This window comes from Malania oleifera, chromosome 9, assembly GCF_029873635.1.
Source record: "Malania oleifera isolate guangnan ecotype guangnan chromosome 9, ASM2987363v1, whole genome shotgun sequence".
Taxonomy (NCBI): domain Eukaryota; kingdom Viridiplantae; phylum Streptophyta; class Magnoliopsida; order Santalales; family Ximeniaceae; genus Malania; species Malania oleifera.
In genome coordinates this window covers 77,934,212-77,958,717 of record NC_080425.1, presented here as the reverse complement: position 1 = coordinate 77,958,717, position 24,506 = coordinate 77,934,212, and the positions used below count along the sequence as shown (strand labels likewise).

The following is a 24,506-nucleotide window of genomic DNA, read 5'->3' as shown; positions in this document are numbered from 1 at the left end:
TCTACAAAATATAAATCTTTGCAAAATACAAGCAATTATGTCACAATATATAAAATATAAATCATGCACAAGATATAAAATAAAGAGTATTAGAAATAAAAGTTTAACACCGATGTTTTAACTTAGTTCGACACTCAACCTACGTCCACGCCTTGAGACACACTCGAGGATTCCACAATCCACTATAAACTCCTTCACTGGCGAAGAAGCCTTTACAACCCGAGAACAAATCCCTTAACACTCACCAAGAGCCGCAAGGTTCACCAAGAACCTTCACAGAGGAACTAATCTCTTTTGCTCATAAAGAGCCAAAACAAGGGAATCAATCGCTTTAACACTTGGTTCATAAAGAACTCTTACAAGAAAAAGAATTACAAACAAAGCTTCTCAAATGAGCGAATATTTGATACAACACAAACCTCACACAATCTCTCTCAAAGTAATGTATCACCTTAAGATTAAGGAGCAAGAGAGAAGTTGAGCACAAATATGATGAACTAAATGAAGTATGATTGGAAATAATGTATAATGACTAAAATCATGTTCAAACAAATCTTTGAACTTGTATTTATAGATAAAATGGGTTACTAACTATTTTATGATCCTTGAGCTTGTAAAATAATTTTTTACTTTAAAGACTAGTCTTTTATAGCTATTGGGGACTGAATCCCGATGCAAATCAACAACTATTCAACCCAATTCATCGACTAATTTACCCAATTTGTCAACTAATTACCCCAATTAATTGTCAAAGAAAGTACAACAACAACAAAATGAAGCCTTAAATCCCATTAGATGAGGTCAACTATATAAATCATTTTCCCCCAATTTATGCAATTATGAAAAAAATAAAATATAACAAAATAAGAAATAAAATTTTAATTGAACACATAATAAACACTTAATTTTTCCTAATTTATAATTGTAGTGGCGTAATTTTTTATTTTTATTAATATTAGACAGAAAAAAAAAATCTAAAAAACGAGTTTACTTTTACTTTTATTTTTTTCCCAAACAAAATCCACCATCTAAATGGCCTAACCTTCTCAAAATATAAAATTGGTTAATATCTCACAAGTGTCGATGTTAGCAGACATGTATTACACCCATGGATCTGTGGACCATCCAATAGTTGCGAAGGCTTAATCCAAAAGTAACAGTTCGGCAAGTTAATTCATTTTATGATTTTATTACTCACAGTAAAAAGAGTTTTTATGAATGAAAATTTAACGCCTTCCTAACTGAAAAAAAAATTATTATTTAAAAAAAAAAATCAATTCCACAATTTCACATTCGAGGATTGTAGAAATTGAAAGTCGAGGGAATAGCATCGAGTGTTTCGCAATTAGAAATTTACAAACAAAAAAAAGGGCCGTTAACAGAAGCAGTTATTCCACTCTGTTGGTACACCTTAGAATTGCCGCCTTCATTTCTTCATTTCCCAATGTTGCCTCAACCATCACCTGCTCAAAATGATAAACAGGTTAGCTTCTTCCCTAGACTCGCAGTGCCTAATTACTTCATCCTAGCAACGAATGAATAAAGGAAAATGCTTAACAAAACGGGCCTATGTCAGCTGGATCCGTGTCATCATCGGCCGTGTTGCATAAATTGATTGATTGTTAAATGACAAAAAGATTAAACAAAACCCGAGCAAAAAAGTTCAAGATCGTGGGCATGATGATCACGGACCATGATGCATAACATCACTCGTAAAGTACTAACTAATTTAATTAGCTATTTCAAGAAAGATAAAAGTTGAGAGCTTTGGCATAACAATATACAGAGTTCATGGCATGGATTCAAATTATGTTACAATGTTTTTACTATGCATCAAAAAGAGATGATCATAGTCATCATATTGAGGTCAAAAGGTTTTAAAAGAATGAATCTGTCACAGGCCTCCTAACTATCACACTGGTAAAATCGACTTCCCCAATCAAGATGGGAAGTATGACCTTTTTCAATTATCAAATACTCTTGGAGATAGAAGCAAAAACTGGGATCACTGAGTTTTTACCTCTTGTACTTTGTTTCCAGCTCGAGCAAGTAACTTGTACTGATTTTCAAACATGGACGCCATATAAACCTGTGCCAAAGGACAGATTAGAAGCAGGTATGTTGTCCCACAATAAAAAGCCATCATTCTTTTGGGAAGCTGGCAGAGGGGCAGAGGGACAATTTGAATGCCGGGGATCAAAATATGATTACAGTTTCAAACACCCACTACCCCAAGATGGCGGGATCGCACTGGGAAAAATTATTATGATCATTGTAATTTTTAGACTTGGGTCAACAAAGATGTTAAATGGATTATCTAAAAGGAAAACAATCTGTTCCCAGAGGAAGAAATAGAAGCAACAAAAAATGAACTTCTCCAAAAAGACACCAACACAATTATCTATGCAGACCAAATACCAACCCAAACCTTACATGTTGGACCCATAAAATAATAGAGTCAATCCCTGTATAGCACCCCTAATTGTAATACCTACAATTTATTAAATCACTGGCTTAGTCAGTCCCAACAACCTTCTGGCATCACATCCCCAGGGAATGGCATTCTTACCAACCTTGTTGTTTCATCTATATTTTTCAGATGCCCACAAATCACATATCCATCGTAACGGCAGATTAGCCACAGCTCATGAGCCATAATTTGGCCCTAAACAGGAGCAGGTTTGGAATAAAAATTGGGCCAAGATTCCGCGGAGGCGGAATCTCAAAAACTCGCATTTTCGGGGATTCAAATTCCCACCGATAGAAATCTGAGTTCTCCTAGGATCCATTATTCCTGGCTATTTGGGATGACAGAGACCAACACAAAGCATCCTAGATGCCCAAGAAGGACATCACATTCCTGGCAATCCTGCCCAAATCCCTAGAACCATACACAGCCTCAACATAGCACTTGGAAGTTTGAGCTACTTCAAGAAACTTGAAACAAAATAATCAGGAAAGTTTTCAAGCCGAGAATCTATTCAAAAAAATTTTATTAACTGTTTCCTTTAGTCTCCTCTGATGCTTGGACCCATTACCCTGGAGTACCCATGCAGACAGAGACGAGCACTAGGAATATTAAGGGAAACCTCCAAATAATAGATACACACAAAACACTCGCATCTAAAAATATGAACAATGCAAGTCTTCCCCAAGTTTAATTTGGCATTAAGGTGTAAGTACCTGAAATGTAGGAGCTAATCCAGGGCTCATGAAAAAACGGCCCTTTGATACAGTTTGGATCCCCTCAATTTTTTGCAGTTCTTTGACAAGTGATTCCACATCAGCCCACTGTCCAATTAGTAAAACAAAGTTAGTAGCCACCACTGGCATACATGGAACTCAGCAACAGTGCTACTGATTGATGATTCATCATATAGATAAAATATAATTCATTCACAATCATCACTTGTTTGATCAAATGCTCATAAGGCAGCTTAGTCTCCAAATGATCTCTATTCAGTTGACAACTTGTTTAAATGTACTTAGAATTCATGCTGCATTATCCAAAGTCCTAAACGGCCGGGATTATTATGTAACGCTGTTATGTAACCTTTTTTGGATTACTGATACCGTTACACACCACGAAATCGGTGGGAGTAAAAATCACAGCCATAGCGGCCATTATAGACTGTGAACATTACATAAAGGCCGCTACGGCTGTTACATAACCACTACAGGACTATTATGCCAAAAAAATTATTTTATTTTTTTACTTTTTCTTCTCACTTCTCCCCCTTCATAAATCATTCTCAATATACTATGTGATGAGAGGGGGGAAAAGATTATAATGAAGATGATAATGATACAAAATTTATTACTTTTTTAAATACTCACAAGAGATGCATTAATTAACAATTTGAAAATACTAACTTGTTAGGAAAATATTTTACATTGATAATATGAGTAATTTGATATTTATGTTTTATATTTTTAAACTTCAATCTTCTTTCTTTTCTGGTTATTTTATATTTGTATTATTCGTATGTCTTATGTGTCTTATAGATTAAAGAAGTATACAACGTATTTTATTTTATTAATTAATTTAGCACATGAATTTATCACACAAAAGAAAAATGAGAAGTATAAATATGCACACACGTAATTTTTTAGTCAATGGTGGTTTAAAACAAATGAAAACTTCTTACTCTTACCAAACAACTTCGTTAGCTGAACTAAAGGATCCAAATTCAAAATACACTAAAACTCTTTCAAAGAAGGGTTAAAACCTTAAAACACACAAGTACACTAATATTCACAAGGTTGTGCGTGCTTGGAAAAAAAAAATCAAGGCTATTACACCCGCTTTCCATTATGTAACATCTGTGACTCCCACTTCCCGTTACCGTTACATTATGCCACCCACTATCGTGATTAAAAACCATGGCCCTAAACCATTTTTTTTTTGGTCATCAGCAAAGATAGTTTATTAAAAAGAGGCATCAAGGGGAATGAGGAAGAGATTTTCTTCCTCATTTGATCTGATCCCTTTCCAAACCCACAATTCACACACTACCATAGTTGCAGACTTGCAGTGACCCAATTTTGTTTTACAATGGAGATGACTAAGTTCGACAATTTCCTGGTCCATGAACAATGCAGAAGGACATGATCAACCAATTCCTTCTGCTCCTTGGTAGAGGCAGCCATTTTCCAAATAAGTTTCCAAAGAAGTTTGTGCTGCTCTCAGTCAAGGAGCTAAGGTGCTTGGAGAAAGAGCTGACCATAAAGTTCCCATCCTTTCTCAAAACCCATTTGTGCAATTAGCATGACACAATCTTATAGAGACTTTGTGCAGTACCACACCCTTCACTATGTTCTTAAATGATCAGACGATGAATAACATCTTCACTAATGTCTTCTGACAAATTTTAGTTGGCTGACTTGATTTGTTGCCTGGTTGATGGAAGAGAGGTGCTGGGCTTAGACTTGAAAAAGACCAAAGTTGAGGTATTTATTTCACTCAAGACTTGATCTTGTTGCCAAGTGTTTTGACCGTAGCTTTGGGGATATTCCATCCACTTCACCTTTTCCATGTGCCCAAAAGCCAGCCCATCCGGTAGTCTCTCTTCTCATGCAAGAGGAAGAGGACAAGACCCCTAACGATGTGGGGAAAGAAGAGTGAGTATGCAGGAAAAAATCTGTAAGACTATCAAGCTCCCGATTGTAAGCATTCCTATTCATAGGAATATTCCAAACAATCGCCTAACAAGTGAACTCCATGTGTTGGCTAATAAGGGCATTTTTGTCATAAGCTATTCTAAAGATGGAATGGAAAGAGGAGCTGAGCTGGGATTCGTCATACCATATATCGCGCCAAAATAACACATCCTCCCCATTCCCCACAGGAAAGTAGATAAGAGAGAAGAATTTCTACTGTCCTCTTCCGGCATATCTCCAAACACCTGCACTGTGAGCTTCCTTTGATTCTTTTGAGGTCCAGCTTATATGATAGAGACCATGCTTGACAGTAATGAGATCCCTCCAAAAAATATTTTTTCTCTTCATGAATCTCCAACGCCATTTTCCTAGAAAGGCCTTATTGAAGCTAATAAGGGATTTGAGGCAAAGGCTGCCTTTTTGCAAATGTTGTTTAACCAACCCTCATTTAACAAGATGACATTTGAAAATCTCACCTGTGCTTCCCCCAAGGAATCTTCTTTGGATACCCTCCCATCTCTTGGCAACTATACTGGGGATAAGGAAAAGAGGTAGGAAGTAAACCGGCATATTGGAAAGAGTACTTTTATGAGAGCAAGCTTGCCGCCTTTTGACAACAGTTTTTTTTCCAACCAGCATGTTCCTTTCCAAATTTGCCAACAACAGTATCCCAAATACCCTTATCCTTAAAATTGGCTCCTAAGGGGAGGCTGAGATAGGTTATAGGGAAGGCAGTCGAGTTTACAGCCAAGGAGACTTGCACGCAAAGGTCCACAGTCACAAGCCCCCATTGGAATGACTTCACCTTTGCCCAGAATCACTTTAAGCTTGAAACTGCTTCAAAACCAGGAGGATGCGTCCAAGATTAAGAATTTGCTCCAGGTCATCCTCAAAGAAAATGATAGCATCTTCTGCAAAAAGGAGATGGATGATTTCCACAGGGTCATTATTCCTTCCAATGCAGTCCCTTGAGAAGGCCACCTTCATTTGCATTAGTTATCGTAAGACTCAAAACTTCCATGACCATGATAAACAAAAGGGGAAAAGTCTCACCTTGCCTCAAACCATGTGATGATTAAGGAAATCAATAGGTCAACCATTTACCAACACTGATAAAGATGAGTTAGAGATACACTGATGAATCCATCTGCACCAAAAATCCCCAAAACCCATTCTCCTAAGAATGTACAGCAGAAAATTCCAGTCAACATGGTCAAAGGCCTTCTCCATACCCAGCTTGCACACCACTCTTCTCTTCCACCCTTAATGTTGGCATCCACAACTTCATCGGCAAGCAGAGCAACATACATGATTTGCCTACTTGCAATGAAAGCGTGCTGGTGCTTCCTGACAACTTTTGAATTTGCATGTTTGAGTCTAGCCGCCAAGACTTTGGATAGGATTTTATACAAACTGCCAACCAAGCTGATCCAGCAAAAGTCTTTGTTGTTGCAAGCCCTTAGTTTCATAAGAATCAAGGAGATAAAGTTCGAGTTTATATTGGACACAAAATTGCAAGTTCTATGGAAATCTTCAAGAACCCCAACAATAACCTACTCGAGAAGGTCCTAATTTCTTCAGAAGAAATCCATATTAAAGTTAGCAAGATTGGTGCTTTATCATGAAGGTTCTGCAGCCATGAGATAATTTAGAAATAAAAATAACAAAATAAAAAAAAAGGGGGGGGGGGGGGGGAAGGGAGGAGAGAGGTTATACCAGGGGGAACTCATGTTTAACTCCCAAATTCAAATTCAACAGAAACTGTCTACAACATGGCTTTCACACAATATTTATAAGGATCCTCTACACATGAAATTACACACATATCCCTAAACAACATGAATTACAAACAAACCCCTACATTACACAAATATTACAAACAACCCCCAAATACGCATAATCCTATACTAATTAATACTAAACACAAAATAAACTACTAACTAAACTCAAACAATTCTCAATCCAATAATTCCCAAGTATTCTCCAACAAAAATCTTCCTAAGGCCTTGCCTTTTGTCCTACATCAACTCTCCCTCAGTTTGAAGAAATTCAGCTTTGAATTTTAAAATGTTGGAGGATCAGAATTAAGAAGCAAACTTGGTCTTTTGAAAGCCAGCATTTGAATGAGTCAAGAAACCACGTTTCATTGGCAGCACCATATATTTGACTTGAGAATTAGCATCAATAAACTCATAAGGGATGACAAACTTGACAATAAGAATGTTTGAAAGACTTTGGATGCCTTCGAACACATCCATTGCCTGCTTGTAGTGTCTGTTAAAGCTAGATATACACTATTGACCCACTACCTAATAGCTTAAGCTTTTAGGTAAAGTGGTAATCTAACTTGGTATCAAAGCTAGTTAATAGGAGGTCCTAAGTTCTAGTCTTGTTGCCCGCGTTTATTATGTGGTGTTTAAAAAAAATTATTATGTTCCCTATCATGGGTGCGTGTTTATCTCTGCACGTGTTGTCGGGCAGCACATGCAGGGGAGTGTTAAAGATCGATATATATTGTTGGCCCACAACCTAATAGCTTAAGCTTTAAGGTAAAATGGTAATCTAACAGTGTCTTTAAGTTGAGTAACTTTGACAGGATCAACAATCTCAGATTCTTTGTCCTAGTTGGATGGGAGAGCAGGCTTAAAAATGATTTCATTTCTATTATAGTGGAAGACATGTGTTCTCATGCATTTGAGTCACACCCAAATCATCCAACCAAGGAGAACCAATGAGTAAATAGCCAATCTTCAAAGACAGGATACGTCAACATGCTGCTGAATGTATACATATAAAAACTGCAGCTTTACATCACCAACAGCCATTAACACAATTTACCCTCAATTCTCAATCTAATCATGCAAAACCACAAATATGACACCTAATTTGTCAAGAACCTACTTCAATTCACATGTAGTCTTGATTGTAGTGCTGCATTGAAACAAATTCACAAAATGCAGCAACAAAACCTGATTTCCAATGTTGGCAATGACAATTTCTAGGGTTTCATGCCAAATTATCACTCTTGCTTGCAATATGTTGTGTCCACAAACAAAAGATCTCCTTGCAGATCAAATACCGTCGAGAAAACCCAAAATATCATGGCTGGAGCAAGTTCTTGCAAAACTGGAAACAGGAGAAGACTCGGGCAGAGTCCCACTTGCAGGTCGCTGGCAGCGAGTCTCCAGCAATGAAACTTTGGTTGAGGTAAGATCAGGGGATGAGGAGTTCAATGATTGGTCGTGTGGTGAAAAAAGCACAAGACGTTTGTGTTTTCAAAGAGCCAATGGCTGGAGATGTTTGGCCGATGCACGGGGGTTTTTCCAGTGGTCAGATGGTGATGAAAAATTGAGAGGAAGGGTTTCAGGCGGGTTCTGTATTCAATGGGATGGGTGGTGTTGCAGGAAGGGATCTATTCGGAAAATGGGGACGTAATTGGAATTTTGAAATTGTTCAGAAACTGCTTTTCGGTGGTGGTTTTTTTCTTTTATTAAACTGAAATTTCAGCGGAGAGGATGGTTGAAGGGAATGAAATCTACGAGGGGGAGTTAGATTCCTGGATGGTTTCAAAATGGAAAATTTTGAGAGAGAGAGAGAGAGAAGAGATTAGGGAGACATAACTGAGGGGAACAAGGAAGAAGAAGAAGAAGCAGGACTGAAAAGAAGAGTGAAGGAAGAAGAAGAGGAGAGGAGAAGAGGGGGAAGAATTACGGAATTACAGAAGGAAGAGAGAAATAATCCAGGAAGGCAGAAGAACAGAGAGGTAGCTGGACAGAACAGAACAGACAGAAGGAGAAAAGAAGGAGGGGGAAGAACAGGAATCATTGGAAGGAGAATGGGGGGATTTAAATGGAAGAAGGAAGATTGAGTTTGGGCTCTGATAACAAATGATGCAGGTGCAGCATCAAGGTTCTGCAGCCATGGGAGAATTTAGAAGAAATAAAAGAGAGGAAGGGGAAGGGAGGAGAGAGGAGATACCAAGGGGGGAATTCACATTCAATTCTCAAATTCAAAGTCAACAGTAACTGTCTACAACATGGCTTTCACACACTATTCATAAGAAAGCCTCTACACATGAAATTATACATATCCCCTAAAACAACATGAATTACAAACAAACCCCTACTTTACACAAATGTTACAAACAACCCCCAAATACTCATAATCCTATCCTAATCAATACTAACGCATAACAAACTAAAAACTAAACCCAACAATTCTCGATCCAATTCTTCGTAAGTATTCTCCAACAAGGATCTTCTCACAACCTTGCTCTTGTCCTACATCACAACTCTCTAAGAGCTTGAACAATTTCTTCTTCCTCAAAGGCCTCTCAAGCTACTGAGCTGTGGAGAGGCTCAGGTTTCTAAACATAATGCCATCCATTGTTGGTCTCCATGACTCTAGTTTGGCATACAAGGCTTTAAAAAGGTTGCAAATGCCTTTATTGATTTCCCCCTCATCCACCAACATCTCTCCCTCCACTTCTACTCTGGTTATCATATAAAAGAAACTAGCATTTTTTCCATCCCCTTCCTTCAACCAAAGAGCCCTAGATTTTGCCTCCAAGCCATTTCCTCCTAGATGATGATTTGAGCAAGATCTTTTTTTCAGAGCAAACCTTCTAGACCTATTTTCCACGTTTAGATTTTAGACCCACACAAATTTCCTTCTCATCTAGCTCTTTAACGTTATCAAGAAACTCCCTTTAAAAACATTTTTGTTCCACCATTTCAATTTTCCTTCGAGCAATTTCAGCTTTGAGACAACCACAAAGATGGCCTTCCCTTCAATTTGAAGCTCAAGCCACCATTTTTTGACCTGTTCATCAAACCCTTCATCTTTCAACCACATGTTCTCAAAGCAGAAAGGGATTATCCCCCCCGTTGATTCCCCGTGTCAATGAGAATCTGAAAGCACAAGGGAGCGAGGATTGAGTAACCTTCAGGAAATGTTCCTCTCAATCAAAGGAAATTAAGAATCTAATAATCCTTGAGGATAACCTCAATTTTGACCATGTGAAAGGGCCACCAATGAGGGGGAGGTTGATGAGAATGTAAGCATTGACAAAATCATGAAACTCCTGCATGCAAATAGATTTAGAAGAAGTCCCACTCCCTCCGTGAGGATAAAGGATCATGTTTAAATCACCCCCAATGAACCACGATTATCTCTTTAGTTTCTACAAAAGATGTCTGGAAGGCCCTTCACCTAGGCCATAAACGGATAAAACCCGGTAAAGTTTGAAACAAAATTATCTTCAATTGGACAAATAGGAGACCAAGAAGGCATCAATGGAATGGTCCAGTTATTCATTCCATAAAACGAGAATACCTCCCACATTTTCATTTGCAATCAACGCAATCCATTTACAATTTTTAATTCCCCATAAACTGCTGACCAACTTGCTACCCATGGGATTCACCTTTGTTTCCTGAAAACAAATAACATCCCCTTTCCAATCTGATTGCAGATATTTTTATTTTGTCATTAAGTCACCTTACATTACATGAGATTAACTTCCTCAATATAGGATCAAATCACCAATCTGGGTCCTTTCCAAGGCCTTAAATTTCGATTTCGACTCAAATTTCGAAGCTCCAAAAGAACGAAAATTTCAATGGAAATTTCAATTTCGATGTCAATTTCGATTTCGATTTGAAAAAATAACAGAAATTAGTAATAAAGCATGGAATTCTTTGTGAAACTTAAGAAATGGTTAACAAACATAATAATATAAGTTTTAGGACTAATATATTAAAAATTAATACATCTATGTATTGTAGGAGGTGGAAAACTTGTAAAATAGTATGTGTATCAAACATATTTGTAAGATAATGTACATTAAACATATTCAATTAATACAAATGAAATTCATAAATCATTTAAATATTATTTAGTACACAAATAATGATAGTTTAGACATGAATGGTTAAATAAAATGTTACTATAAGTTTATTTTTTCATATAATTTCAAAAGCACTTGTAATCTTTTGTTTCGCTAAAATAAATAAAATAAATTAAGATAGAAATTTCACTTCACTCCTAAATTTCTCATTTGAATTCTGACAAAATTTCATCATATAGTTAAAATTTCGACAAGTTTCACTAAAATTTCAAGATTTCGATAAATTTCAGATGATTCGTTGAGATTTCAATGGAAATTAATCAAGGCAGAAATTGACTGCCATTTCGATTTCGAGGGTGACGGAAATCGAAAATTTCGACAATTTTGTGGAAATTTAAGACCATGATCCTTCCAGCCTCTCCCAAATCAGAGTGCCTTCTCAGCTTGTCATAGTTCACCAAGCACTGCAGCCTCTTCAATTCCCTACTTGAGCCTTTCATGCGGCTGCTGCCTTGCAGTTTTTTTTGCAGAAGTTGTACCGCCTTCTCTTCTTTTCTTCTCTATTTCCTCAAGTAGTCGCCTTGCGCTTTCCTCAAATCCTTCAAAAGACACCCCGATAGTCTTGCTCACCAAGTTCATTTTGCGAGGCATCCCAATTGGACACCTACAGATTGAAACCAGAGCTATCAAAGTCTCATCCCATTTAACTCCCTCAAAGACGGAGAAGGGACGAGAGGATTATCTTCATCACTTACCAATTTGTGGCGGCTGCAGGAATAATTTCCAGATTATCCCCAAAAGAAAGGTCGCCAGCCAAAACAGGGCAGGCCTGCTCAATCTGGTCTTGCTAGACCAGCTGAGAGTTGGAATTCCCAAAAAAGACCTGCTGTGAGTCCAAAAAACCAACAGGGCCACAGTGGAGGGGAAAGGGGCAAAGGCAGCAGGCTGAACAGGTGAAGTGGAGGAGGGGGATCCAGAGAATGGAAGGCAGAAAGTCAAACCATCTGGACTTGAACAAGAGGGGCTTGAAGAAAAACTAGCCCCCAACTCCTTGAAGCTTGCGCAAAGGGGCGAAGAGGGCTCGGCCAAGAAGAAACAAAGGAAAGAAACTTTGCAGCCTTACAGACAACACGCGTGAAGGAACACGTGTCCAGAGTCCCAAGTATAAGCATGCTTTTTCTGAAGGGAAAGATCAAAGAGAAACTGGAAAGCATCATATTAAAAACACCACTGCTCCAATTGTTGCCTCATTAGAATTACAAGTTTCTAGATAAGAACCTCGAGCTTTAGGACAAAAATTTTTTAGTTGAAACCGACAAAAACACAACTTGCTGTAAAATTGACTAGTTCAAGATGGTTTCACTTTCTTTGAGAAGAATTATTCTCTGGATATTTTAGGTGGAAGATTATGCAACTTCTTGGAAGGTTGCTTTTGCTGCTTGGGAGAAGTCTTCCTTCAATGCACTTAGAGCAGAGGAAAATAAATAAACACATACATGCAGAGTGGATAGCAACAGAAAGCACAACCATGACACCACAAAAGACACATATGCTTGGCTATCGCTAGGGAGAAAATAACCTCAGTATCTGCTTGTGCTGCTTCCAGTCTCCCATCCAAGGAATTATGATCACCAACTACACTCTCCAAGGCCTCATTTAATGGATCTGGCTGCCATAAGGGGAACAGAGAAACAAACCTTTTAACATTAATCAATAGCTTTCTTAACATGCCAGAAAATTTTGAATATAGAGAAAAATAGCATGTGAATAGATTTCAAATTACCGTAGTCTCCTTCAAAGATAAAAATATACGTTCAAGGGAAAAATCCAGTTGATCAACTTTTGCCTCAACAACCTGCAACCAAAAGGATTTCAAAAAGAATTCAGACAATGAAAAATAATATTGAGCACTGAAGCATGAAACCACACAAATGTTTAACTGGATGAAGTCATAGATAAAAGGAAGGACCAGAGAGCAAACTCTTCTCAAACTAACATTTAGCAAAAGGCAGAGAATCTTTGGAAGGAGATCTACAATTTCTACCTAGCATTTGTCTATTGAAGCAGTCTAATATACTTCACTTATTAGCCAAAGAAAAACTCACATACCTGACCAATTTTGAAAAATGATGCAGGATCCAAAGTGGCATCCCATGACACTTCTGTCTGGTGAATCAGCGCAGAAACTCCTTCAACCTACATTTGTATATTTAGGTCAATATATGATAAAAATGTTGGTAGTATGCTCTAAAAGCCAATCAGTTGGCTAGGAAATTTTTGTATTTCTTTTCAATTTCTAACAAAAGGCAAGCTAATTTATTTATATCCTTTATTCAATATTTACATTACATGAATAAGTCCATATAATCAAAGTTGTGAGACCTATACTTATTGGCACTAAATTATGCTCCTAATCATAGAATTATCAACTCGGTAATGCCTATCCAGATTAGACTAGCCTCTGTTCTGTTTGTCTTTTCGAGGTGACTAATCTCAAGTCATTTGCATGAAGACATTAAGATAAACATAGGTGCTTGCCAGAGGAAAAAATTACAGAGCTTGACTTCATACAAATGGAGTTCTGCTACATGTCAATTCAATGACCTTAGTTATAGTTGTTAATACGGTCCCTAGTTCAATAACCCTTAGTATTTCAGCTATTGAACCTCAATCATGGTTCTCCCCCGAGAAACTTAAACATGCATGTGTTACACAAACCAATAACAAAGCCAGCAAATGAAAGAAAGAAAAACAAGAAATCAAAGATCAAACAACACACAGAACTCACAAATTTATGAGGTTCAGCAATTTTCCTACGTCGTCTGAGTAAGATCAAGTCATTGATTCCACTATTCAACGATAATTACAAGCAGAACTCTCTAGCCCCTTAATCTCACTCTCCTCATGTTTAACAGTGCTATGCTCCAACTGAGAACAATACAATTTATATGAGGACTTTTGGCAATCCTCACAAATTACATAATTACGTAAGTATCCCTCTCAACAAAAAAATATTTTGTTTCGGGGGCATTGCCCCTTGGACCCCAGTGCACTAACCAGCTAATGAGACCACTTCTTTGGGAAAAGGGGGCCACAGACAAATGTTGCACCCAAAATATTGTCCATGTAATAATCCATGTACTATAAAACAGGCTCCACATACAACAAAGTGGATTGGGTTTAGCGGTTCAAACATGGAAGCAAATGAGAGCACGCCATGGGATCTATCACTCATGGCAAAGAGAAAGAATTCCTATGTCACTAACTATGATGTGACTCAAGAAAATTTGGTGAAGTGAGAACTAAAAATGAGTTTTTAATCTCAACTACAAAGTCAAATTCAGACTGTGGGGCACATATGAATGAACGAGGGGTTTGGTAGTAATTTCATACCCAAATATTTTATATGACACAAAAACTTTAGCGGAATAGGTTCTCTCAAATACCAGTATGATCTAGATTGCCACAACATATTGCTAGTTGTCACCTATGGGTAATGGAGGTCCTAAGTTTAAAGGGAGAATTAGGTGTTCCAATTCAAATTAATTAGAAGATTAGTAACTGAGACATTAATTTATTTACCTCCTGTTAATGGTTATTTAGTCATTTAGCATTATTATTATGTTAGTAATAAGTGTGAGCTAGTAAGGGTATTATGGCCATTAGTATTATACTTGACATATATTATAAATACAGGCAGCTACTTATCATTGGTGCTAGGTCTTTCATTTTACCCAACTATTCAACATAGTATCAGAGCATAATTCTAAAACCTAAACCCTAATAATTACAACCACCATCAAAACCAAAGCCTAACACATAAATCCGCTGCATGTCTACCATCATAGAAGAATTTCCAGCAACACTATAGCCTTTGAACAAAGCCAGCAGCTGCCAGAAGTCAGACAAGTCATTGGAAATTTCCTAGGTTACACTACTAGTTCAAGAACATAAAATCTACTATAGATTTTGCAAAAACAACACCATAGTCACCCACAGACATTGCCAATCTGCCCCCCACTGAAATTCTATCTCCAAGAAGCACCCCACATGCCCTCACGCGCCATTGAAGGATGCCAGAGCTGAACCCATGCGCTGGCGCATGTAGCTACTTTCAATCATGTTTTGACCTAAAATCAATTAACAGTGATTGAATCCCTCTATAAACATGTTGATGGAATTTTTCATGATGTTTTTTGTCCAAAAATCTCACCTTTTTTAATTGTTCAAGTGCGGCACCTGAGGAATCCTTGTTTGATGCTTTGTAAAGCCGTTTATTAGTGATTATTGAGTTTATTGGGTCTGGAACACTGGGATTTGCTGTGTTTTTAATTCAATGTTCTAATTCCTTCCATATACCAAAATATCAAGCTATTGGGCATGTATTTTGCATAAAGATCCAATCTTTGTTTTGACCATGCACTCGTGGTAATTCGTTAGTTGTTGTTCGGTGTTAGTAAAGGTCATTGGTGATGGAGTAGTGGTAGTGTTCATAAGCTGTTTTTGTGAGGCTGTGGCAGTGTTATATAAGTTTGTTGGTCATTTGTCTATGGTAATTTCGGTGGTTCACCTCTCAAATTGCTCCAGTGTTGTGTGTTCGCTTCTTGGGGCTGCATCTGAGTTTCTTGGCGCTGTGGCATCCTTGTACTAATTTATTTGTGACTCGTTCATGGTGGACACCTTGTTCGTGATTGTTCCGATTGTTCCAGCAATTAATCTTGTTATCATTGGTCTAAGTTTGTGAGTGTTGGGACGGAGTTTGTAAATCCCAAAAGTATGGTTCCCTCGTTAGTCACTTGTTAGAGAGAACCGCAAACTGTGACTATATCAGAAAAGTGTTCAAGGTTTTTACAATATCAATCATCTCAACAAGCAACTTATCACATTGCATCTTTTGCCCAGAAAGGTAATCCTACAATTTGTATGTCATCTGGTATCTTTCCCAATAGTCCTTGGGTTATCAATTCAACTGCCACTGATCATATAATAGGTGCAACCAACTTTCTTTTTTTCTGACCTCTAATATCTGAAAAATCTACCTCAAGTTACCCTTGCTATGGGTAGACTATTGTTGTTAAGGGAATAGGAACAGTAAATCCTATTCCTTCCATCTCTCTTTCTTCTGTTTTATACATTCTTAAATCCCCTTTCAATCTCATGTCAATTAGTAAGCTTACAAAGTCACGCAATTGTGTTGTTATTTTTTTCCTAATTTATATGGTTATTAATGATCTGAAGATGAGGAAGATAATAAACACAGGACATAAGGCTCATGGACTTTACTACTTTGAGTCGCTTTCTCCTCCCATTGCTTGCACAGTTGCAACTACACCACTTCAAAAATCCATTGTCACCTTAGTCATCCAACCTTGGACAAGTTGAAATAGCTAGTTCCTACATTGAGTTATGTGTCTAATCTTAAGTGTGAGTCTTGTCAATTGGGAAAACATCATTGTGTTCCCTTCGCTTTCCTAGTTGACAAACGGGTGGTTAGTCCTCATGCTAGTCCATTTCGATATTTGGGGTCCTAGTCGCATCATGTCAAAGTTGGGGTTTCAGTACTTTGTTACATTTGTTGATGACTACTCCAGGATGACTTGGTTATATTTGATGAAAGACCGTCCTGAGTTGTTCAAGATCTTTTGTGCCTTCTATTCTCAAATAAAGACTCAATTTGATATGTCAATCAGGATAATTCATAGTGATAATGCTAAGGAGTACTTCAGTACCCAATTCACTACCTATATGACTAATTTTGGTATAATCCATCATTCCTCTTGTGCCCACATTCCACAACAAAATGGAGTTATAAAGCAGAAGAACAGACATATTCTTTAAGTCACTCACACCCTATTGTACCAAATGATTGTCCCCAAAGTTTTTTGGAGTGATGTTGTTCTCACAGCTTGCTCCCTCATCAATAAAATGTCATCCTCTATCCTTGGTGGTAAAATACCATATTCAGTTATATTCCCTAAAGCTCCTTTGTTCTCCCTTCCTCCTCGTATATTCAGCGTGTACTTTGTCCATCGGTTAACTCCAGGAATGCATAAGTTGGATCCTTATGATATCAAATGTATTTTTCTGAGATATTCCTATCCTCAAAAGTGATATCGATGTTATAGTCCTACTTTACATCAATTCTTTGTCTCTACCAATGTCACATTTTTTGACTCTACACCATACTACTATGATTCCTTGAGTTCTATTGACCTTGATAAGCCCCTTCCTCTACCTTGCCTTCCAAATCCCAACCTATTATCTATGCCCAATCCTCCTACATCTTCATCCAATTTGAGTCCTTCTCGTTGCTTAGATCATCCCTATTTGTAGGTACACACAGGAACTGAAAGAAGGGGAGCCTCCTCCAGTTTCTACTACTACACCTCTTCCCTTGTTAGATAATCTTATTTCCCATGATGTTAATCTTCCTATAGCTCTTTGGAAAGGTAAACACACTCGTTTATTATGATTTCTTGTCACCCTCATATTACTGTTTCATTAGCACTTTGTCTTCTGTTGCCCTTCCAAAATCTATCTCTAAAGTCCTATCCCATTCTGGGTGGAGGATTGCAATGGTTGAGAGATGCATGCACTACATGATAATGATACTTGGGAATGGGTACCTCGTCCTCCTAATGAGTTTGTGGTTGGTTGTCGTTGAGTTTACAATGTGAAAGTCAATCCTGATGGTTCTGTGGCTTGTTTGAAGGTCTGCCTTGTTGCTAAGGGATATAGTCAAGTGTATAGTTTGGATTATTCAAACACATTCCCTCCAATGGCTAAACTCGCCTCAATAAGTTTGTTCATCCCTTTAGACACTACTTGTCATTGGCCTCTCCATTGGTTAGATGTGAAGAATACTTTCCTACTTGGTAATCTTCATATGGAGCAACCACCTGGATTTGTTGCTCAAGGGGACTCAGGCTCAATGTATTGGCTAAAAAGTAATTAATGGACTAAAACAATCTCTCAAAGCATGGTTTGACCAATTTAGTATTGTAATACTTGAGTTTAGCCTCCAACAGTGTGCGGTAGACCACTCTGTACTTTATCATCATACTCAATCTAGCAGGATTTTTCTTTTTGTGTATGTGGACGACATTGTGATCACTGGTGGCGAGGATCAAGGAATCCAAGACCTAAATCTTTTTGTACATAGTAAGTTTTAGACCACATACTTGGGACCATTGAAGTACTGCCTGGATATAAAAGTATCAAGATCTCGTACAAGAACTGTCTTGTCACAGAGGAAGTATGTTCTGGATCTTTTAGATAAGATATGGCTGTTGGGATCCAAACCTTTTGATACGCCCATGGATCCCAATAATAAGTTAGTGCCAGATATGGTGCTTTGTTGCCTAACTTGGTCAGTACCAGAGACTTGTTGGAAAGTTGAATTATCTCACAATCACTCAACCAAATATATCCTTCGCAACAAGTGTTGTGAGTCAGTTTCTCGAATCCCCAAGAACAAGTCATTGGGATGTTGTAATTCGCATTTTGAGATATCTCAAACGTGCATCAACCACGAGGGAGGGGTCTCTTGTATCAAGATCAAGGTCACACTCATATTTAGGGATATACAAACGCAAATTAAGCCAAGTCACCTTTCGACCAAAGATCCATAACTAGGTACTGTATTTCTGTCAGTGGTAATTTGGTGTCTTAGAAAAGTAAGAAACAAACTAAAGTGACCAGGTCAAGTGCTGAGTCAGAGTATGGGCCTATGGTGCACACTACATGCGAACTTGTTCGGTTGAAGAACATTTTGAAAGAACTAGGTTTTCGACATTCTCAGCCTATGGAGCATGGTTATTAAAATTGCAATTTGGATTGTAGGATCGTACAATTCTATGATCCAGATTCACCTAAACGATCCAAGTCACAACAAAAATCAGAATCAAGTAGAATTGGTAGAATCGTGGAATCGGAATCATAGAATCATAAGTAGAATCCTACAGATCCTACTCTGTCACCTGGATTGGGATTTTTTTCCTTTTTAGGCTTCAATAATGTAGCCCTATACATGTTTTTATTTGCCCAAAGGCCCCAAAAGGTTTATGTTTGGTCCAAAGTCTTCTAAAACTGGGGCAAAATCGCTCCCAACCTCCCATTAGTGAACAGATTCAGCGGAATCTGCACCTGACTTCACTGGAGTTCGACACCTCAGTTCTCTACTCATTGAAATTCAGCAACCCAGCACCTGAATTTCTCTCCTGTTTGATAACCAGAGAGCCCTCCATCTGGTGATTTCTGTTTGACCAGCAGCAGCTAGCAGTCTTGTGGTTTGATCAACAGTTCTTTGGTGTTCAACAACAAGAGTTCCTGAGGTTTGACAAATACTCAGTCATCAGTCCTCTTCAACACAGAGTTCTTGTTTGATCAGCAGCAGCCAAGAAAAGAGCCAAGCCAGCTGGTCCAGCAGAGCTGCAGAGGTATGCTTTGAAACAAATTTTTTGCTTCTTGAAAAGACTCAATAGTGAGCAATATTTTTCTCCTTCTTCTCCTTTTCTTACTATTCTTCTTTTTCTTCTTTTTATTGTTTGAACATTTTATTGTATTTTTAACTTCTTATACTTAGTTACTAACCAAGTTTTTTGTCTTAAGACTTATCATTAAGTTCCACATATATAATTTTTTAATATTCATTTTACATTGAAAGTAATCTTACGATTCTCGATCCAATTCTACAATTCAATTCTGCAGACCCCTCCAATGATCCCACTTAGAATCCCGATTCTAACAACCTTGCTATGGAGTTGATGTGTGATAATCGAGCTACTATTCATATTGCCTCCAACCCAATCTTCCATGAGCAGACAAAGCACATTGAAGTTGATTGCCACTTTATTCAGGAGAAACTTTTACAGGAGCTCATTACAACCACTCATGAATTCTGAGTTTCAGCTTGTTGATTTGTTCACTAAAGCCTTGGGAGGTGCTCGTGTGAAATTCATTTGTAACAAGCTAGAAACATATGATATATATGCTCCAGCTTGAGGGGGAGGTGTTAATGGTTATTTAGTCATTTAGCATCATTATTATGTGTTAGATTTATGTTAGTAATAAGTGTGAGTTAGTAAGGGTATTATGCTCATTGGTATTGTACTGGACATATATCATAAATAGAGGGAGAGACCTATCATGGGTGTTAGATCTTCCATTTTACCCAATTACCATATTCACATAAGCCTAAGGAGTCACACACAAAAGGGGCAACATGCAATTAAGAAGAAAAGAGAAGTTAAATGCATGAAATGCATAAAGGTCAGCAAGATTCTAAACAATAGTGTTTATTAAACCCTGATTAGAGATTAATGGTTGGGAGACCCTTTGGGCTATTGCAATCTATCTCTTCTCTTCAACATAAGTTCAAGGTGGGGACTGAAAAATGACTAGCATCCCTAGCTGTCCCACCTTCTCACTCTCATGGTACAAAAATAATTTATATCCGGCAACACGTAAGAGTATTGCCCGAAAACAAGTGCAAAATGGGGAATATGCTGTGCCAAGAGAAACTCACATTATATCAGAAGATATATTGTCCATATCACCCACATGGTCAATATCTCAACCATATAAAAGTCATATCTTCTGTTACAGGACGACAGAATATCCTGTCAATGCCAGATGAGTTTAAACTACTGACAGACTTCATCTTTTTTCCAATTTTTCTCTGGTTTCTTGAGCTCTGTGGGGTAGAAACAAGATTTTTAAGCTGGATCAACACAATTTTTGCATTAAAAAGAAAAAAAGATTCCTAGCTTGGTATTAAGATTTCTCTAAGTTGGAGCTCCAAATCACAAAATGAAAAGCATAGGAAAATGAAGTCTTTCTTTTGTTTTATTGCTCTGATATGGACTGGAATATTTGATTGATCTTTCTAACCAAGACAACCTGTAAGGTTGGATTTCATCCTTGGGAGCAAACTAGTGACCTCACACACTAAACAACAAAGGTAATATGCTATCTTTTTCTCGTTTTTCTTTATCTGACTTCTACTTAAGTTAGACACATCATTTCTAATCTTGATAAACAATCTTTAGAAGTACCATCTTCGGAAGCAAAAATGTAGTGTTCTTTTCAACTACCCAAGTGCTCTTTTTGTGCAATTTTGGGTGTACTTGATCAAACAAAACATGAATCTCCTGATGACAGAAAAAAATCTTACATCTGCTTTTTCCCCCCCTGTATTTGACAAATATTTTTTTTCCTGCTTCTTAATTTTTGTTGCTTACGTTTTCTTTTTTATTACAAGCTATTTATAATTTGGAGTTGCACTGTAGGATTCAGTTGCTTGGTCCAAGTCGCAGCACTTTTTTCTGTTATTTGGAGAAAGGCAATAAATCATATATTAGCACAGGCAGGAACGGCACAAAAACACAAACACAACAAAATACAACCAGAATGCCAAAAACCAGAACAGCAAGCCTAGTTGCCAACAGGCTCCAAACTATCAGCTAGCTAGTGAAGCATCTAACATCATGAACTAATCTGCTAGTAAGCTTCATGAAACTAACCCTCTTCTTCTCAAAAACAATCTCATTCCTACCTCTCCAAACATAGAAGATAAAAGGTTCAAAGCATATTTTGAAATTGGCAGGGCAATTCTTGCAATATAATCTGTGAATATCTCTTCATCCCAATCAGAGAGTGGTAAAAAAATCCTTAAGACAGTTGTCAGGTTACCATAGATTCTTTTGGTAAAAATAAACCGGAAAAACAGGTGCTCCCTTGGTTCATTAACTTCATGGCAGATTTAGCACGAAATGATTGAGAATCTCTCCAACAAGCTATTCTGTCAAGGGTATTCAGCCTATTATTCCTAGCAGCAATCCAACAAATAAATGCATGCTTAGGAATATGATCAGACCTGGCCTCTCACTCTAATTAGGTCTCAACCTTTGAAGAGGTTCAAACTATCAGAGGAACCGGATGAAAGAACCAGCTTGTTTGCAGCTGAAGGGAGAGGGCCAAAATGCAGACTTTCTTTCATGATAGAAATGTTTATCGGTTGTCTCCTACGCCAGCTCCAATTGCCATCCATCTAAAATGCACTTAACTTTAGCAGCCAAAGGGAGATGAAACTCCTTGTGAATCTTGGATATGCCCAACTGGATGCCAATGATCTTGGAGAGATCTAAGCCCCAGCTTACCATTTACAAACTAAAATTTTATTTCCCAGCAGACCTTTTTTTGTATTTTATTTTTCTTCTTGTTTCTATATGATTATGAGTTATAGTTTATACTTGCTACTAATAACCTGATTTTCTTCTTAATTTATTTTACCTAGCTATAATATTCAAAATCAGAAGAATATGCTCAAATTAATTTTATAAAGTACATATTTTCTGTTTTAATATTTATTTTTATTATTAATTTATGTGGAGACATCATGAATGCAATAAAAATTCAGGGAAAATTCTACTGACAACTTATTTTTTTAGATAGAAATATTCTACTGACTTATGAATATCAACTACATGACCACATGAATTGTTCATTTGACCCACTCCATCAATGTAAAATTGTAAATAACTAAATGCCATCTTGGAGCTTGCTTAGTGACCTATCATAATTTCTTTACATTTGTTTTTCTTCTTTCTCACCCCCCCCCCCCACCCTCTCCCCCCTCTAGCCTTGAAAGGTTCAAAATACCTCATTGTAGTAGAACCAGGAATGAGGGTGGCCTTGAAGGGATGCACCTAGAGAGAATAGTGTGGCAATTTCCTGAAATTGTGGATGAAATTATGTCAATAAGGTTTACAGTAAACTAATTTGGGGATGTTTTTGCAAAGCAGAGGCTATCACAAGATTAAAGCAACATTTGGTTCATGAACAAGGGTAAGTGTCAAGGTGCCCCAACATTTCTTTTGAAGTTGAGACAAATATGATGCAAAATCTACAACAAATGAATAGGAAACCCATTTTTGACTTCTTCAAAATTGATGGAATGCTAAAGTTGGGATTAATAAAACCTATTGGAGTCCTTGGAAATTTGTGTTTCAGATTCACCATTTTTTTCCTCGTGTTAGATACAGTGTTAGTAACTGAGAGAGAATTAAATTATGGGAGGATCACTGGATTGGGGAGGTTCCTTTGGCTTTCACATATCCTCATCTTTATAGATTATCTTCTTTAATGATTCCCCCATCTCTGCTTTTTTCCCCTAGCAAGAGAGTGGGCATTCTTGGGACTTTCAATTTGGAAGGAACCTCAATGAGAGATAAACCAATGAGCTTGCCCTTTCAATCAGTGTGCTTCCTTCATTTTAGCTCCAATCAGGGAGTGCCGAAAAAGCTTGGGGTTTAGATTCTGCTAGGGATTTTCCTTGTAATCCTATCATTTCTCATTTGACTCACGTTCCCAATGCTACTCCTTTTTCTCCTTACTCCTTTGTTTGGAATGGTAAAGTTCTTTTCAAGGTTATGGCCTTTTTGTAGACAGTGACTTGCTTCAGGAATGTAGACCTTACAAGTCTCTAACTCTCTATCACAAAATGTGTGTGTCATTTGTTTCAAGAGTGGAGAGACTTGTTTTCACTTGTTCTTACATTGTTTGGAGCAAGTTGTCTGGTATTTCTGGAGAGAATTGGGTACGAACTTCCTCCTTGGAGGCATTTTGCACTTTGATGTTTATGGGGTTTAGATAGGGAAAAGGAGAAAAAGGCTTTTGTGACAGTGTCCAACTACAGCTACCTTTTGGTGCATTTGGTTGGGGAGAAATGCCAGAATTTTTAAGAATTTGGATACCCCTCTTAGCTTGCTTTGGAATAGAATGGTTTTTCTTGCTTGCGGTGGTTTCCAGCAAATGGTTTCTTTTGGCATCTTCCTCAGGCAGATCTACAGTGGGACTCGGTGGCTTTGCTCTTCTATAACTGATTTGTAATCTCTGTTTTTTGCAGCTTTCATTGTGCTCCTTACGTGTTTTGGGAGGATATCTTATCCTCCCAGTTTTCTTCTTTTTTCTTCTTGTACTCTTTCTACCTTCTTTGTTTAGAGAGAGAGAGAGAGAGAGAGAGAGAGGCAACAACTATGAGAGGAATTGAAAGAAAGAATACGAGATAATCTTTGAGCGGTTCATTGAATTAGGGGACGATGAAGATTGTAAGATAACAACTGCAAGAAAGGAGAATTCAATATATAGAGAATTGGAGGAAACCTCCACAAACTAACAGCATCCTTACATCTCTGAATCCAGTAAACGAAATACCCAATGGCCCTCCCACCATCTCCAGACACACCCAATCCTCACCAAATAAGCCAAACAATCTGTTCCACATGCCCCAAGTAAATCAGTAGTGCAAAAATAAATGAGGAACAATTTCTGAACTGATGATACAACCCACAAACACACATCTAGGCACAATGCCTTTGAAGGCCTCCTACTATATTCACAATCTTATCCTCCACTATCCCCATAACATTATCCTAGCTATCCTATTCCAGTATATGCTTTACCCTGTCCCTGCCTGCTCTCCCCATCCTTATTCACT

The 24,506-nt window shown here is 37.7% G+C and overlaps 1 protein-coding gene across 4 annotated transcripts in view; it reads right to left on the bottom strand.

Annotated features, from left to right (window-relative positions):
* Window positions 1-1,238: 1,238 nt before the first annotated feature.
* LOC131164558 (uncharacterized) overlaps window positions 1,239-24,506 on the bottom strand; it is a 31,443-nt gene continuing 8,175 nt past the window's right edge. The window contains exons 9-14 of one of the 4 annotated variants that reach the window (XM_058121835.1): window positions 13,118-13,204; window positions 12,792-12,863; window positions 12,588-12,677; window positions 3,184-3,291; window positions 2,021-2,089; window positions 1,239-1,463 (exon numbers count right to left, since the gene is read on the bottom strand). In XM_058121835.1, the coding sequence (XP_057977818.1) occupies window positions 1,389-1,463; window positions 2,021-2,089; window positions 3,184-3,291; window positions 12,588-12,677; window positions 12,792-12,863; window positions 13,118-13,204 (501 nt within the window). In that variant the 3' untranslated portion in view covers window positions 1,239-1,388. Of the gene's footprint in view, window positions 1,464-2,020; window positions 2,090-3,183; window positions 3,292-12,587; window positions 12,678-12,791; window positions 12,864-13,117; window positions 13,205-24,506 lie in introns of those variants that run through there. The other 3 variants (XM_058121837.1, XR_009139282.1, XR_009139281.1) reach the window with 3 other exon arrangements.